Below are 17,835 nucleotides of genomic sequence, written 5' to 3'. Positions count from 1 at the left end.
GGGAGTTTGCGCCTACATAACGGATTGCTTGCTTACCAAGCCATCATGGCAAGCTCCTCTTGTTCGATTATTATTCTTGACTGCTGCTCATTCCTTTTAGAGTTCTGAACATTCGGAGATAGAATCCTAACCTAACCCGCTTCTCCTTCGGAGATCCGCGCGGCCAAACGAGCTTTCTTTCTTCAACACCAGACTGAAAGCGGTAACCCAGTCATTCAATCAGACATTGGAAATAGAAGGATTCCTCGACGATATTTTGGGTCTAATAATCAAACATTCTGATTAGTTGATAATATTAGTATTTAGGATTAGTTGGGAAGTTTGCTCTACCTCGGGCCATCGACATCATACGCTGCCGTGGGGCTTGCTGCCTTACCTTCATCCGTTACTGATGCCGTAAGACAAGGATCAGAATCTAGACAACCTCTTTGCTCGTTAGTTTATGCCAATATGCCCCTTGAACAGGGCAACATATTGGTTTAAAGGTTGGAGACGACCTGCTTTACAACTTTTAGTGCCATATCTTCCAAAACCAAGTGGAAGAAGAATCTTTCTAAATCACTTCGGGTCAGCGGGGCCTTCAAGCATCCGAAATACGTCGGGGTTGTAAATGGCATACCACCATATGGGCAAATGCCTCATGCTTGCCCGAAAAATCACCGAAGTTGTAAAAGATTGAGTTGGATCTGTGAGGTTGGTTATTTGGAGGAAGTCTCTACTTTGATAGTAGTCAAAATGGTTACTATCAATGGTCTATACAAAGTCGAAAAGATGTTATCATGATGCTAGATTACTTTAAATCAAATACTTTCCGAAGTCATAAATCATGACGATTCTTCCTTATTGAGGAATATTACAGTCTTTACAATCTCAAAGCATTTAAACCTGACAGTATTCACCATAAAGCATGGCTAGCTTTCCTAGACAAATGGAATAAGTTGATGATATAGTCCACCTTTCTTCGACCTAAATTATCAACAGGCTCTCCAAGCACATTAAAAATGCATCCCTACCAGGAAGCCTTTGAGCTTCGCCAGCCTCCGGCTCCGTCCCGAGCTTCCGTCGTCGGCCTTGGCAGCAACAATCTATTCACCCAGCCTCCGGCTTTTAATTTCCAGTATGAATACTGCGTCCAACATGAAATTTGTGACTGGTCGTAAAACACCGATTTTCCTGGTAATCCTACTCTCTGTCTTGCTACCTATGACTGCTTTGTCAACTCTGGCTAAAAGAAAAGCGGGAGACAAAAACACGAAGTTTTTCCATGCAAGCCGCTCCCCCCTGCCCTCCCTTTTTGAGTACGGGTCGGGGGGGTGAAGCTTACCAACATTTCATTTTTGATTAAAAAGGGAAAGGGGCAGGCGTCCCGGTGACAGAATATAGTTGAAGAGTTGAGGTCCGAAGTAGATTGTTCGTTCGATGTTTAGCTCTTTCACTTGAAAAAGCAGCTTTCAAGGTCTCGTCGCTTAGGTGAATCACTTGAGCCCTGATACATTTTCGGTCGATTTAGCAAACCAATGCCTTAAGCCACTCAGCCATACCTCCAAGTTGTTGATCGGAATGGAATTGGATGAATCGACTCCATCTCCCACTCCTGGTTCTATCAAACTAGACACGGAATACCTGAGCTGCTCCCGCGCACGCAGACCGGAAGATCTCACTTGTCCTGGACTGGAACAAGTACGAAAAGAGGGACCAGTCTCATCGTGGTGATTAGAGGACACCTCTGATCGTTCACCTCTAATGTGACAATTCTCTAGCAAATACAGCTCTTTTCATCATCTCTTCGCATGTACCCGCAGTAGCATTCAAGTAATGCCCTTTGATTTCACCTGTTTCAGCCTGTGATTTATAAATTGCTTCGGCACAAAATAAGAAGCGGTCTCTCCAACGCATAAATGGCTGGAATTATATTCTTTCATATAATATAAAAAGAAATGAAATTTAAATTAGGATTTGGCTACGACCTGTGAGTGGTATCAACTAACTATTGATTCTTCCTCCTACTCCTCTTAGAGAAACTAGAGTCCCACATACGAGAAAAGGTCACAAATAGAGTTGAACCAAGTTTCTTGGCAACTTGGACAACATATTAGGTTAGCGGGTATAAAACTTGGCGCGCTCTTGACTAAGCATCGAGTCGAACTTAGCCGGGAGTGCTTCTGCAGGAGTGCTAGCGAAAGATTTAAACAGTTTTTTATTAAAATAAAAACGCAACAAGGAATACCACTATATAAGATTTATATGCTTTTATTAATACTGAATATGGATGAGCGCAAGAATATAAATGAATATGTTTTTTTATCGAAACACTATACTTTTAGTGGATTGATACAACAAATCACATTCTTGGATGGAAAGTGTAAAAAATTCCACATCAAGCGATAAATAAACAATAAAAATCTAGAGGTCCAAAAGTCTTTAACATGGCAATATGTCCAGATAATACAGCATAATTTTTACTCGTTAACAAAAGTCTTTAGGGCATCTACAATGGGGCGGACGATGAGTTAATCATCACCCGCGGACGATTCGCCAGCGCTCGATATATCGTCCGCGAATGAAGCGCGGACGATGCTCACGCGTTTTGTGTTTTTTGTTTTTGATTTTTTTCCAAAATTTTTTCTTATTTAAACACTACAATTCTCTACCATTTCACACTCCAATTTTACATCTCTTCAATTTCTTTTCAGTCATTCTCTCTCAATCATCTCAAAAATAAATCCCGACGACTACGATTTGAGTACATCGGATGGTTGCGGTGGGCAATCGTGAAAGGTCCGGCGCGTTTCTGGTACAAGGAAGTCATCGCCGACGTCATGTATGCGTGCATCGTCATGTATGCGTGCATCATCATGCATAACATGTTAATCGAACAAGAAGTTGGACATGTCACCGATTGAGTGGATGATGAAGCCGGATCTAGCTCCAGCACGGCGACCTCGCCTGTCACTCGAGGATTACCGATGGGCTTTGGTGAGGTTCTACAGCGACAGGCCTCAATGCACAACCAACAAGACTATACTTAGCTCATGACCGACATGATTGAAAAGTTTGGAACCGCAACCGCCGTTGAGAATTTGTAGTTTTTTCACATTCGTAGTATAATGTTTTAATTTTAATGAAATGAAGTTTTTTTTTAAAATTTTTGAAGTATTTAAATATTCAAATAATAGATAATAAAATGCTTAGGGCGTCGCTTAGGGCGGGCTATAGTCCGCTCCACTGCAGATGGAATAGGAGGAGAATAAAATGTTGATGTAGCGGTGCATAAGACGTCACTTAGGGCGTCGCTTAGGACGTCCCACTATGGATGCTCTTGACATATGATGGTCTGCCATATTTCTGAAGTATTTAATTTTTACTGGTTAACAAAAGCCTTTAACGTATATGATGTTGGATGAATTAAAATTAAAATAAAATAATGATATACTTAAATGCACATAAAGTAACTACTAGTACATTTAAAATTCATTAAAAAATATCTTGAAAACACCAATGTAGTTGAAAACTATTGGTAACTACTAGTGCTAGTAATCGTTCCACAGCTTTCTTTTATAACCGTCACGCCGAAGCTGTTACTCCTATACAAGAACGCACACTACTAATTACACACAACCACCATGTGGGCCCAGCCCATGGGCTTACAGTTATTAAGGCCAGGCCCACACTCACAAATCTAGATTAATTCATAGTAGCAGATGAAAAAAAGCGAGCAAAAAAAACTGATCAGGGATATAGTAATAATTAAAATAAAAATAAAAACCTAGCATTTATTGGGAGAAAATCCAATCAGAGAATTAGCGAGGTCGTAACTGACACGTGTCCCCTGCTGCTGAACATTCCCTATAATCCCCAGCGCAGACGACGTCGGCGCGAAGGCGAAGCAGAACGTCCCCGACGAGTCCACCGGAATCATGTAGTTCTTCGCCGGCAACGCCAGCTCTTTACCGTTCGAGAAGTGAAACGACACCGTCGGCACCTCCACGCTCTTTTTCGAGCTCAGATCGTAGCACGTGTCGAACAGCGCCACTCCCTCCGCCGCCGGCAGCTGCCCCGTCCCCTTCTTAAACGCGTCGCGCATCGCCTCGTACGCCTCCGTCTGCAGCCTCGTCACCGCCGTCCCGGAGTCCACTATCACGCCGCCGTTGCCGCTCTCCTCGTTCAGCTTGAACGTCGACGCCGAGATCGCCAGCATCTCGCCGGACACGCTGATTCCGGATAGATCCACGTAGTAGAACGTGTCCAGCTTAGGGTTCCGGACCAGCGGCGCCGTCACGGCTCCCGCGGGCGCCGGGGAATTGAAATCGAGAGTGGAGGCGGAGTCGGAATCGCGATCGACGAGGCAGTAGGAGAAGGAGGTGGCGTTGATTTGAGAGGGAAACGAGAGCTTTCCGCCGCCGAGGCCGATTAAACCGGCGGCGCCGACGAATAGACCTTCGTTGTTGTGGCCGCAGCCGATTGCGATGTTGTCGACGGCTTGAGATCCGCCGAATGTGACGGTTTCCGTGACGAAATCGCCGACGGTGTAGGAGCCGTCGCCGTAGGAGACCTCGTAGAGGCAGGTGTCGTTGCGGCACTCGGAGACGTCGAGCGACCTGCATTGCTGAGTATCGCACGTGAGCGGCGTGAAGGAGGAGGACAGAAGCGGGTCGAAAATCGGGTCGGCCTGCTGGTAACAGTCTGCGCAGGGTGCGCATTGCACCCAGTTGACGTCACTCCCCGTGTCCAGCACCATGTACGCCTGAGTCGCCGGCTTCCCCACTCCAACTCGGCTGAAGTACTCGCCGCTCCCCTGGCTCGTGCCGGAGATCACCGGCCCCTCCAGCTTCTCCGTCTCCAACTCCGCCTCCAGAGGCGTCAGATCTGCCTTCAAAATCCCCAAACTCGCCAGATCTAGCCGAGTCTGAATCGCCTTGACTCGGGCCGAGTCACGACCGAGTCGCGCCACCGTGAGCGCCTTATAGCTCTCCTCCGTCGTTCCACGGACCGACAGGCGCGGGTGGAGGTCGAAGCTAAGCGGGGAATGGGGAGAAACCCTAGTACGCCGGTGGTGTACCTCGTGCATTGAGGGTAGTACGCTTCGTGAGAACAAGCCCTGGGTCTTTGAAATCGAGGCGGAGACATCGAGGAAATTGGGGTCGGAGTTGGGCGGGAGTGTTCTGGAGGCCGCGAGGACGGTGAAGAATGCGAAGAAGACGGCGAGTTTCTCCATTGTTAGAGAAGGTGGAGGAAGAAGAAGATGATAATGGAGGAATGTGAATCAATTGTATTTATACAGACAGTGATAAAGACAGTCACGCGGGATTTGTTGGGGGAGACAAAGCTGCGAGAAGCTTTGAATGTGAGGATATAAAATAGGTTTAGGTAGTATAAGGTGTAATTAGATTTTGGGAGAAACAAATTTCACTACTTTTGCATGAGCTTTGATTTCTAATTAGTGTCATGTCATGAAAAGAGACTCACACTCACTATGAATTATTGTAATTAACCAAATCATAATTCGGTTTTAATAATTTGATGAGAGTGAGAGAGAGGCATTTGAGCAGTGATTGTGGGAGCGGTGTTATGATTAATGAGCACATTAAGGCGGATTGGTGAAGGGGGGAGAGGTGGGGCCTACATGTGGGTCAAAAGATTGGGATTTTATAAATAAATTTTCTTTTTTATTATCACGAGATGGCTGCTTTATCTTTTTCTTTTCTGCTTTTTTTAATAGCCTTTTTTCTTTAAATAATTCAACTAACCTAATTTATGTCGATACAAAATGTGCAAAATTTCTCTACTTCGCTCTCACATAAACTAGGATGCGGCGGAGTGTCCGCAGGGGCTTAGCGCAGTTAATTCCGGGGAACAGATATTGCTACAAGGAGCTGGGTTCGAATCCCACTACTGGCGTGTGGGAGCTTCCATCTCTCAGGAATAAGTGTGAGGCCCTGGGAGATGTCCTCCTGTCAGGACAGTGGGTTGAAGGTCTCCTCTCTAACGGGCCGCTGTGTACCCTGATTGAACCCCCTCACAAACTGTCGGGCCAGGGTGTGGGAGCGGCCAGGGTGACCGCATCACCTTTTTGCTACAAGGATGCGGCGGAGTAATATTTACTTATGCATTAGTATTAATAGACATTAATTTACGTTTACTGGGATCTACGAATCATAAACAAACTTGTTTTATCCATTGTAACGTGAACTGCTCTTCAATAAAATTGAAAAGCATCGACTAATGACTATAAGTCCATATAAAGCTAGTGAATAATTTTTTTAATTTTTTCTTATAGTACACAATAATTTGTCCACACCGTACATATATGGGGTCATAATTTACTTTTTCAATCACACTACCACTTTTTCAATGTCTTTGATTTGGTTTGCCGTGGGATGGCAAAATGGTGGACCAAATGAGTTTAAATAGGTGAACTACCCATAATTGTATCAACTTTTTGGGTTTGCACTTATCATTGTTGCAAGGAAATTGATCATCGTTGATTAGTCAAACAATTGACCTACCACATTTCTTTGGAAACTTGTAGATCTCGTTGTTGAAGATTTACATTATTTTATGATTGAGAAATTCGCATATCAATGTTTTGAGGTGTGTATAAAATTAGTGTAAAAAAAATACCCGCACAAGTACACAACCAATATTATACTCTCAAATCAAGGGGTGCTACATTTATTTTCGTGGTATGTACAATCATGATTATCCAAATTTAATATTCTAAAATTATACAAGGGAATTGATGGGAGCATTAAAAAGTTTAGGTGGGACAAAATTTATGATACATGCCTTGCTCACGAGACTTTAAAAGCGTGCTGTTCCTATATACGATTTGACTTTCACAATTATTATGATTAGATAAATTTTTATAATATTCGTAAAAAAGAAATTTTGAAATTTCGATCAAATGAAAGTAAATGGAATATACAATTAAGTTCAATAAATATATAATCAATAGTCGTTGGAACGTATTTAATTCTTTTTTTTTTTTTTTGGAACGTATTTAATTCCCACACACGTATTGCTTGTTATGAAAAATAAATAAATCAAAGACAAAAGAATAGAGAAAAAAAATGAATAGGTCGATATCTTATCTTATGACCGTTTATGTATCTACAACAGAGTTTTGTCTCTTATCTGACGTATACAATCGTAAAATTTTTGTTGTATACACGAGACTAATTTGTCTCCATTCAATTAATATTTTTTGGTTAGTACAACCACATATGAAGAATTAAAAGTGTAAAGTGAGATTTTATAGAAGATCGCATGTTTCTCTAGAGATTTGAGTTAAATGTATACATTAGATACGTTATATCTATGAGAAAAATGTTTTGACGTGAACGCCAACTTTGAGTGCTGTTTTTTGTTTAGTACAAACGAATTAGTTTTGATTTTTAACTTATAAGTAATTTGTGAAATTAAATAGATAAAATGAAAAACTAATGCGGACACTGGCTAAACGAGAAAGATACACGGATGGTGCTCGCATAAATTGAATATAAATTGGAACAAATATGAATCAACATTAATTAGCAAGCAAACAATACTCATTGGGTTGGTGATAATTCCTTAAGGCCCAAAACAAGCATTGATCAAATTTTGTATTTTTAGGCCCATAAGCCTTGCAGTCCGATTTGACCCGGTAAAATGAACCGGGCATGATCTCGGACTATCCATTTTTTGTGTTTTTGAATTATTTTAATTTTGCATGCACGCACACACACACATATATGTCTATGTAATCTTAGCACTTCTATGTATAACTTCAGTACATGAATAAAAAAATTTAAAAAATTGACAGCACTGTTATATATTCCTTGGTAATAATAATATTGATGATGTGGGGAAGTAAAGCATCTCTAATGGCATATATTCGAGCATTATCACCATATTATACCTCATCCACTAATCACTATGCAATCTCTCACTGTCACTGTGTAATCTGTAATCTAATACTAGTATAACTATGCAACAAAAACAGCAGTAAACAAACAGTTCATTGATCTCTCCGAATATATATCTGAGTTTCCTTTCACCCTCTAAGAAATGAGGCCTTCTGTTTCTCAAGTAATATTCCTCGCAGAATCAGTTGTTGTTCATGGTGTTTTCAGTTTGATTATGACTGATTTGTGTGTGTTATTTCATCTAACAGGGCTTTACCAAGTCGTTGGCAATGACAGTGCTATCAGAAATTGGTGACAAGACCTTTTTTGCAGCTGCTGTGAGTTATATACATATATATTGAATATTTGAACTTCTTTTTCTTGTAATCCCCTAGCTATCAACTTTTATCCAACTTTGAAAATTCTAGCCAAGTATAGTAAGATGACATACTAAAGATATGGAAATAATTCTGGTTACAAAAATTGTATCAGTAACTTTTTCTTTTTCCCTAGTTGATTAATGGCTAATGGAAGTGGAACTATGTTATCCCATGTTCATATATGAAGTAAGTTTATGAGAACTTTGAATATAATTCGAGTCCATTTTCAAGTAAGATTACTGAGGATGAAAGCCAGCTTGAATCCTTCGCGTTTCTGCTGCTTGTTGAATGATGTTATTATTTAAATTGTAGTCGTGATGTACTATTAAAAAAGGGGATTCACTTACATTATGGATATACCTATTTCAGATATTGGCAATGCGTTATCCGAGAAGGCATGTGCTGTCAGGTTGCCTTGGAGCTTTGATAGTAAGATCTCTAGTCTCTTCTTCGATTGCAGATTTCCATGCCCTTTAGCTGACTTCAGCAAATATGTGTCATTTACAGGTCATGACAATACTGTCAGCTGTTGTAGGCTGGGCTGCTCCTAATCTGGTAAGTTCCGATCACCCTCCTCTCGAGGGATGCTGAGCCTGACTGTATATAAAGTTATAAACAGACCATTAGTAATCACAAATGCATATAATCGGTAGCAAGGATAAACCATTTCTTCATTTGTTTAGAGTATTCCGCAACCATTCTACATACAGTCATGTGTGATCATTCATTATATGCAGCTTTCACGCAAGTGGACTCATCACATCACAACAATACTATTTCTCAGTTTTGGCCTGTGGTCGCTGCGGGATGCTTTTAAGGATGGGTTGTGAATCTGTTGTCCTTTTTATGATCCCTTTAATTTCTTATGTTTGCCATAAAACACTTCTTTTGGCTAATTCTTTTGTAAGTGTAAATCTGTTTGATACTCTCTCACATTCCAAAATAGGGAGGCTGAAGAATTGGCTACAGTTGAAAAAGAACTGGTTTGTCTTTTTTCAGTGTTTTGGGACTTTGTGTTGAATTGTTTTGAAAAATTGCTGTTTCACCTTTTGTGTTTGTGTAGAATGCTGATATAACATGTAACAGTAGAGAAGCCAAAGAGAGTATCAAGGTGATGTTCAATATCAGTCTTTTGCATGATCCATAAATCTGTTAAAACAAGTGAAATCTTTTATGATTGATGAAATGGTGCATTGCTGCAGTTTCACATCATACAATTCGACTTGCAAATTATGGATTCGGCAGTTAACTTCTAACATCGTTTTCTTGCTAGTCCAGGTTGATGATGATGATGGCCTGAAAAAGAAGCATCGGCCTTTCCTTACTCAGTTCTTCTCCCCTATTTTACTGAAGGTGCCCCATCCCTATCTCTCATCGAGCAACTAACTAGCGCGTATTTGTTCGCCAAATTATTTAATTTCCTTCCATGCAGGCCTTCTCCATTACTTTCTTTGGGGAATGGGGGGATAAGAGTCAGGCAAGCACATATATATACATTTACGTCTTTTTTGCGTCAGTCAGCATTATAGTGCTTCTTCTTTTTCATTTAGCAACAAGTAGCAAAATTTTGCAGCTTGCTACAATTGGCTTGGCTGCTGAAGAGAATCCTCTTGGTGTAGTTCTTGGTGGAATCCTGTAAGATAATTTATTTTCAAGTAGATGCGAATGTATCTGCTTTCCACATCCTTTGTTACAGATGCAAGTTATTGCATACATGACCAAGTAAAACTTAGCAATATATCAAATCATGTTTCTGCTTTCTCTTGTCTCAGTGGACAAGCTTTGTGTACCATGGCTGCTGTCTTCGGAGGGAAGAGTCTAGCAACTCAGATATCGGAGAAAATAGTAAGCTTCCCCATCTGTGTATTCCTTTGCCTTTGCCATTTCTTCGAGGACAAAGACAGACCTAGTTTGTATTAATTTATTATACAGGTTGCACTCTCCGGAGGTATTGTTTTCATAATTTTTGGTATGCAATCCTTCCTTTCCACGGTTGAGTCGTGACACTGCAACCATCGTAAGGTTCATTTCTACTCTTCTTTTTCTCAAAAAAATAACACTACTCCCAACTTAGGCTTTCTCTGGTAAACTCTCTTGCAGCTGTTGAAACTGAAGATCTCACATTCCTAAGGAAAATAGATGAGAAATTAATGCATGTATGATGTATTTGTTGTACCTCCAATTTATATGATCAACTACAGCAATGTTGATATAGAATGTAGTAAGCTGGTCAAATTTCATGTAGATAGTTCCTGTGTTGTTTATGGTGACAAATAAATATATACCCTGTCCTTTCTTATTGTTATTTTTAGAAAACACCAAACCATATCGAACACATTTCAGCTCGGTTTAATTTTAACAAACAATTTGAAACCTGAACTTTCTGTCAGTTTGATATCATCCAACCACAGACTACAAAAGCAATTCTTTAATGTTGACTTGACCACAAACCAATATCATTTTATAAGATCAAGAAGACAAATGCAAAACAAAACATCTACGCCAGATTGCCTACCAGTTGAAAGCATCAGCTGCAGTAAGTCAGTAAAATATGTAATTTCTGTATAAACAGATGAAGCTAAATGAAGAGCTACCAAGACACGAGTCTGACATAAGTTAATAGCAAGTATGAAAACGTTGTCAACTCATGAAGTTTCCTCCAGGCATGTTCGGAGCTCCTTGTGACGAAACCTGTCCTTGGGATAGTAACTGGGATCGCCCGGGACCTTGCATATACGTTTGATTCATACCAGTACCAACCATCTGTTGCTGTGGCTGTTGTTGCATTTGAGGGATCTGCTGCTGTTGCAGCTGGGACATTGGCTGCTGCTGTTGCTGAAGCGGCTGCATAGGAGGCTGTTGTTGTTGCTGATGCGCCATGAGGGGTCGTTGCTGCTGCATCTGCCCGAGGGGCTGCTGTTGCTGCAATTGTGGTTGCTGCTGCTGCATCTGCTGGAGCGATTGCTGCTGCATTTGCTGAACTGGTTGCGGTTGCTGTTGCTGCTGCATTTGCTGGACCGGTTGCTGCTGCTGCTGCTGCATTTGCTGGACCGGTTGCTGCTGCATTTGTTGGAGTGGTTGCTGCTGCTGCATTTGCTGGACCGGCTGCTGCTGCATTTGCTGGACTGGCTGCTGCTGCATCTGCTGAAGTGCTGGCTGCTGCTGCATCTGTTGGAGCGGTTGCTGCTGCTGCATCTGTTGGAGCGGTTGCTGCTGCTGTTGCATCTGTTGGAGCGGTTGCTGCTGCTGTTGCATTTGTTGGAGCGGTTGTTGCTGCTGCTGCTGCTGCATCTGTTGGAGCGGTTGCTGCTGTTGTAGATGCTGGTGCTGCTGTTGTTGCTGAGGATTGGGTATTTGAGGTTTAAAGACAACCATATCCTGGAGAGACGAGGCAGGATAATGGTCAGGTCGAGAGAGAAAATATGAGGATAAACTGCTAATTAACTGGAAACAGAGCAATGTTTCTTACCCCAGGGAAAAGCATTCCAATCAGGCGGTATGCTTTGTCGGAAACCGAAAGCAACAGTGTCTGGGATGGTAACTGTATTACTGCACACTAAGAATTCCATGCAACTGAGAAATGAGAATTGCATTCAAAACAAAACAAAACAACAGCAATTTGCAGTTTGATCAAATAAAGTTTGACCAATGACAATGATGAGTAACTGTAGTTTAAACGAAGTCCATGGTTAGTAACACTGATGACTTACAAGTTTCTTTTCTTGAAGCTGACCAAGAAATCCATGCTGATCCATTGCACGAAAAACAAGAAAATCGGCCTTTCCGACGTATTGCCTAGCATAAATACCAATAAATTTACACTTAAGTAAGCAACTACAAATATAGCATGCATCAGACATGTGAACAAAAGGAGTGCTTTCTAAGGGGACATTACTTGTTATTCATATGGTCCTGGGATATCAGGCGAACTATCTGCATTGTCGGAGGCCAATTTGAAGCAAGCCTGCAAGGAGAATAAATGCCAATAAATAAATACAGTCCATAAGATGTGGATCAGTTGACGACAAGCACATATAGCCACTGATTAAGTGAGAAATCATTCTCATAAGTCAATCAGAACTGCAACATAAAAATGCAAGTAGAGCATTGAAGAAATTTGTCTTACGTCTCAGAAGCTGAAGCATTCCTGTATCCCTGACACCAACAAACTGAATATAAGAACATGAAGAAGTAAAATGATATGCATGGAGAAGAAAATACATAAAAGATTAATAGAACCATATGCAATAGACATAATATAAATAGTAGAATGGAAGGTTTTATAGACTCAACATTTCAGTATAATTATCAAGTACTACAGATTTTGACTTGTAAGGGATTACCTCTAGTCTAGTAATGAAAACAGGCTGGCCTTGACGCTGTCCTGATAAGTTTCCCTGTAAACCATGAAGAAAAATTTTAGAGGATGAATATGATCACACTATTGTAATAGGGGGCTCAATTATATATTCTGCATGCCGTTTGTTCTTTATTTTCCGCAAGCTAAATCATACATAGATTTCAAGCAAAAAACCCAGAAAATTTCAGTAACGAGTCAGAGTAACATGTGGATAAAAAACTGGTAAATTTGTGTGTTTAGTTACTGAAGCCTACATACCAACAAAAGTGAGAACAGAATCAGTTACCTCCCAGACTTTAATATATTTTGATTGTGCTGACGGCAGTGCACTTGAAGTCTGCTGATTCATGGGCATATTTACCGCAGCACCGTTCACACCAACGGGCTGCATTCCTGGTTGCATCGGCTGGGACATTCCTGGAGTAGGCATCATGCTGCCATTTGCAGAAGACATACCAGATGTAACGCCACCACTCATCATGTTCTGATTCATACCCGTTCCTGTCTGTACCATTTGTGTGGTGGGGAGATTTCCTCTGCTCATGCTAGGGAGTGTTTGACCCATACTAACGCTTGCTTGGATATTACTCAAAGGTTGAGACATGCCAAGGCTAGAATTTCCAGGCACGGTGGCAGCTGTTGAAGTAAATGGCGCAGAACCTGAGTTTGGAGCAACCTGGGCAGTTGCTGGTATTGGCAATGATCCAGTAACTGTTGCAACAACTGATGAACCTGACGACATTACAGTTTGAGCAGGAGGCACTGAAGTGGTCATTCCACTGGACATCATATTTGACAGCATAGGTGTACCGCCCATAGAAGAAAGTCCAATAGAGGCTCCACTAGCTAGTACTTGACGTGCTTGTGCCACGTCATTCAAAATTCTCACATTTGCTGCTGCACCACCAACTGGACGCAAGGTGGGCGCCATATTGTTCACAACAGGTTTCATATCTTGAGCATTTTCATTGTTCGGAATCATTTCCTGTGACGTTGATATTGGTGAAGAAGTTTGTAAGCTTGCAACAGCTTGAGAAGCAGGCCTAGCGACAGATGAAATTTGTGGAAATGCAGGCCCGGTTGCAGAGGGCACAGTGGTGGGTTCCTAACAAATTAGGAGGCGAGATTATGAAATAGATGGTAGGTGTGGAGCAATAAGGCATCTCAACAATAACTCCAGGAAAAAAAAATATAACCCAAATCTTACCACTTTTACAGTTGCAGGAGGCATATTTTTACCAGTAGATATTGGTTGGCGACTCATGACAGATCCGTTTGCTGAAGCAAAAGTGTACAGCATAAGCAAAAAAGATTTTATATTTACTAAGCATCACAGTAGAACTCATCTAACGACTAACATAAATAAAAAGTGGATAGTAAATAACCTTACTCTAGGCATCTTAGATAATATGTTGATCAAGATCAAATAAATAGATAGATCATAGAGTGTGATTATTAACCTATCCACCTAGCAAGGGAGAGAATTTTTTTGACCTGATATTTACTTCTCAAAGGCTTTGCATCATGTTATCTTAAAAATCAAAGCATGGATTTAATAGGAAAAGAACTAAGTTCAGTATGCAAGGCCACCTAATGGAGCAGATGCCAGAGGTTGTCCGGAAATCGGAGGAGCAGGACCAGCAGGCGTCACATCCATCTTCACAGGGTTTTGATTTGATGGCATATTTAACATTCCGGATCTACTTAAAGCAGCACGGGCCTCCATAAAATTATCTGAGATGAGGACAAGGAAATGAGGATTTTTAACACTATCTGGATGTGGATCTGTGGCTCGTGGATTGCTCTTCCCCTGATTAACACATTGATAATGAAATAAGCATAGTCAACAGCAATGTGAAAGATCAAATGAAAGCTGAAAGATTCCTCAAAGTTCAACTCAAGGTCGGGTGGAACAAGTAAACTGCACAACCATTAAATCATTACAAAAGCAAAGCAAAAGCAACTCTAATGAATTTAGAGTAAGACCACAGAGCATGATATACTTGAGCCCAGACAAGTTTGTAAATAACGCAGTACAATGAAAAATATGAGCTTTAGGGACGCAGGAAAATGTACCGCGTTGTAGATATCTCCAAGTTTGGGTAACTTCTTTGGACAGATAACAGACAGAGAGATAGCGCACTGCAGGAGACAAATGCTGATGAGATGCCTAGCAATAAGGAATGTTATTTATTCTTGAGGTAGAAGAAATTCTTGGTAGTACCTGAGCAAATGATTTTGCTATTGCTTCTGCATCAGATAGACGATTATCTGCTGGTGTTTCATTGTCACTCTGCTCTTTATGCTGGGATTGTGGCCGATATACAGGTGTTGGCAATGGGTAAGGGTTGCTAGCAGCAACTAGAATACAATGTCTTTGTGACTCTGTATTTTGATTTTGGTTTCCAGTTGAGGCTGAGAACATCTGGTGAATGCAACAAAAAATAGTAATATACCACACAATGAAGCAAAAGTAGTTACCATGTACGGAAAAAAGTGAAAATTTTCAAGTAGTCTGGAACTCATTCTTCAATTTTTCTTCCAAAAGCCAAATAACCTTAATTATTTTAGTAACCATTTTCTTGAAGTTATTGTACAAATGCTAAGAGATACAAACTACATGGTTGACTGCAATCCTTTGATATTCCCGTATAGTACACTTGGCAACATTAGAAACATTATTCTCGGACCATTATGCAGAAACTTAGTAACACTAACAACATACTAGTCAGATTTTGGCTTATTGTAAAATGTAATGGTAATGGCATATAACCCTCAATTATCAACAAGCGTAATGGAACATATTATGATCGATTTGCAGTTTAGACTTTAGAGGAAATTCCGGGGTAAAAATGAGGCCAAACATGGTCTTTTGTACCAAAACAACACGACCAATCATAACTTGCATACTTTGTGTTACCAACACCAAAATCAGCAGATACCCAGTAAAAAAATTGGAAGAAAATATGCTTCTAAATTACACATCCAGATACCATTAAAGCTTCAGCTAGCCCTTCAGCAATTGCAGCATCATTGAAACCACCACCTGCAAACGGTATGGCCGAGAGCCAGTGAAACAACAAGTCCATGTCTCTAGTCCAACCACTCCGCTGTACGAGGCAAGCTGAACGACAAACAATGATGGTAAGAGAAGATGAAGTGCCTATAAGCTATATATACCAGAAGCTAATCTTACTAAGACATCGAATTGGAGTAGAATTTCTTTTCAAATATGTCTAACAAAAAATGGAGAAGGTATTCGAACACAAAATACACACCACTGTATGGGCCATGCGCATTGAACACAACCAGTGATAGCTCCACTTGGGGGGTTGATGGCTTCTGAAAACAATAAGATTCAACAATAAAGCTGATGGAAATTCAAAGAGTTCTACATATATATAAGTACATACATGAAAAAAAAAACCCTGCAAACACCGAATCCTGTCCTAATACAAATTTTTATTTACTTCAGTAAAATATGAAATGTGTAGTGTATGCATACCTGGCCCACCGAATCGTTCGCACAGAAACATCTGCAAAGTTTTAGAAGATGAGCCAATAGAACATAAAGGATTTAAGGGGAAAACTGCAAAAGCTCAGTCTAATACATACGGCAAAAAGATCATTTTTTTCACAAAAATAACAGTGCAAATACAATCTCAACAGTCCATTCAAGAAATGTTTAGATCAGCATCGCAGAAACGAGGGAAAACACTCGCACACACCGGACTGAAGTTATAATTCTCTCCCCAATTAAAATTGAAAAGGTTATGATTTTTTTTTTGCTTTGGTCCAAGTTGCCCAAGCATAACATCAAATTTCGCCCATCATATAGACTACTGGTAGTGGATCACATAACTCTATTAAAAATCTAATCTTTTCACTAAGCAAGCCAGCAATTCGAAGACACAAAATCATAATCAATCGACGCACGCACACACACAGGGACAGAAAACACGTAGTGCAGTTCGAGTTCGTGAATTTACCGAATTATCTTGTCCAAGTAATCGGACACGATAGTCATCCAGAAGGGCCCAATGGCGGCCGTGCCTTCGACGGCTATGATCAACTGCTTCACCACCATGTGTTCGACGGAATTCCCCAATCAATCGCCGGCCTTTTCCAGCAGATTGAATACTTGGTTTCCTCTTCCCTCGTCTGAGAAGCAAATTGATTGATTTGGGCGCTCTTCAATAGATTTCTCAAGTTTTTAATAAGGGTTTAATTTGAAGTAGTAACAATTTTGCGATTCGAAAAATACACTTTTTACACCCTTTCCGTTTTAAGAACCCTTTCCAAGTGTATATTTCTAAATCCCTAAGGAATTAATTAATGAAAGGAAATTAATTTTATTATGCATTGCCTCTTAATCATGCAACAACTAATTAATATTTTTACATGAAATTAGTAGAAGTGATTCACTTACTTTGTGTGATTACATACGTGAATGACTAGTTTATCCTTAACGAATTCAATTAATTAAAAATTGATATTCAATGTTGTTTAATCCGAGTGTTGGTTTTGATTTGATTAAACCTACAGAAAATCAAATTATCAGTTTTTCAGTTCGGCTAGGTTCAATTTTAAAAATATTTCATCTGTCCACGAAAAATAGTCTCATTTGGCCATTTCTAAAAGTGGAAAGTTTCTTTCCCCTGCTTTACTTACATTTTTTGATGTCCATTTTCGATTTTTCAGATTCGATTCGATTTGGATTAAAAATCGAACTGAAACTCAAATGCTCTTCTCTAGATTTATATATCGAACAAACTATGTTAGATAAACCGGTTTATTACGAGAAATTTCTAAGGGTCTCAATTTGATGATTTTTTTGGATGAAAGAGAGTAAGAATTTTTATTTTTTTTTTGCCTTCTCTCTTATTTTTCCTCCTCTTTCCCTCATTATTTCCCTCATAAAATATATGAACGGACCAAACTAACCCGCATAAAATTTGAAACTCCAATTCTTGATTCTGAAATTAAATCCACGCATTTTGTTCGTTATAGTATAAATTTAAATTTTCACGTTGAATCTACATTAATTAAAACATGACAAATTGGAGGTTTCCTACCCAAAAAGATATAATCATAATACAAATAGAGCAATGAGGAAGAGCCAGCGGAAACGGACGTGGAGTAAGAGGAAGAGGCGGGAGGAGGCGACGAGGGGTGGAGAAAGGAGGGTATAGGCAGCGAGTGGAAGTTTCAG

At 40.3% G+C, this 17,835-nt stretch overlaps 3 protein-coding genes across 5 annotated transcripts; 1 reads left to right on the top strand and 2 right to left on the bottom strand.

The window, feature by feature from the left end:
* Nucleotides 1-3,438: 3,438 nt before the first annotated feature.
* LOC125205830 (Eukaryotic aspartyl protease family protein) lies at nt 3,439-5,457 on the bottom strand. Its single transcript, XM_048104981.2, has one exon. The coding sequence runs from the start codon at nt 5,213-5,215 to the stop codon at nt 3,767-3,769; it is 1,449 nt and encodes a 482-aa protein (XP_047960938.1). The 5' UTR covers nt 5,216-5,457; the 3' UTR covers nt 3,439-3,766.
* Nucleotides 5,458-7,928: 2,471 nt separating this feature from the next.
* On the top strand, nt 7,929-10,568 carry LOC125205836 (GDT1-like protein 4). 3 transcript variants are annotated; one of them, XM_048104987.1, is made up of 13 exons: nt 7,929-8,067; nt 8,153-8,221; nt 8,633-8,692; nt 8,771-8,818; nt 9,001-9,086; nt 9,210-9,246; nt 9,327-9,374; nt 9,542-9,616; nt 9,696-9,740; nt 9,837-9,898; nt 10,036-10,108; nt 10,196-10,280; nt 10,364-10,568. In XM_048104987.1, the coding sequence occupies exons 1-12, from the start codon at nt 8,047-8,049 to the stop codon at nt 10,265-10,267; spliced, it is 696 nt and encodes a 231-aa protein (XP_047960944.1). In that variant the 5' UTR covers nt 7,929-8,046; the 3' UTR covers nt 10,268-10,280; nt 10,364-10,568. The 3 variants fall into 3 exon arrangements, with proteins under 3 accessions (XP_047960944.1, XP_047960943.1, XP_088917486.1); XM_048104986.1 differs by having other exon boundaries at nt 10,196-10,285; XM_089061360.1 differs by lacking the exons at nt 7,929-8,067; nt 8,153-8,221 and adding an exon at nt 8,303-8,449 and having other exon boundaries at nt 10,196-10,285.
* Nucleotides 10,569-10,702: 134 nt separating this feature from the next.
* On the bottom strand, nt 10,703-16,900 carry PFT1 (phytochrome and flowering time regulatory protein (PFT1)). The gene is made up of 15 exons (XM_048104978.2): nt 16,613-16,900; nt 16,129-16,159; nt 15,902-15,965; nt 15,617-15,747; nt 14,848-15,048; nt 14,700-14,765; nt 14,214-14,433; nt 13,831-13,901; nt 12,910-13,728; nt 12,607-12,660; nt 12,390-12,418; nt 12,159-12,227; nt 11,974-12,058; nt 11,733-11,819; nt 10,703-11,641 (listed from the first exon to the last, which is right to left on the bottom strand). The coding sequence occupies exons 1-15, from the start codon at nt 16,708-16,710 to the stop codon at nt 10,904-10,906; spliced, it is 2,763 nt and encodes a 920-aa protein (XP_047960935.2). The 5' UTR covers nt 16,711-16,900; the 3' UTR covers nt 10,703-10,903.
* Nucleotides 16,901-17,835: the final 935 nt, after the last annotated feature.

This window comes from Salvia hispanica, chromosome 6 (assembly GCF_029641045.1).
Source record: "Salvia hispanica isolate PSC_SH4W2 chromosome 6, Shi_PSC_v1, whole genome shotgun sequence".
Lineage (NCBI taxonomy): Eukaryota > Viridiplantae > Streptophyta > Magnoliopsida > Lamiales > Lamiaceae > Salvia > Salvia hispanica.
This window is presented reverse-complemented; position numbering and strand designations above follow the sequence as displayed.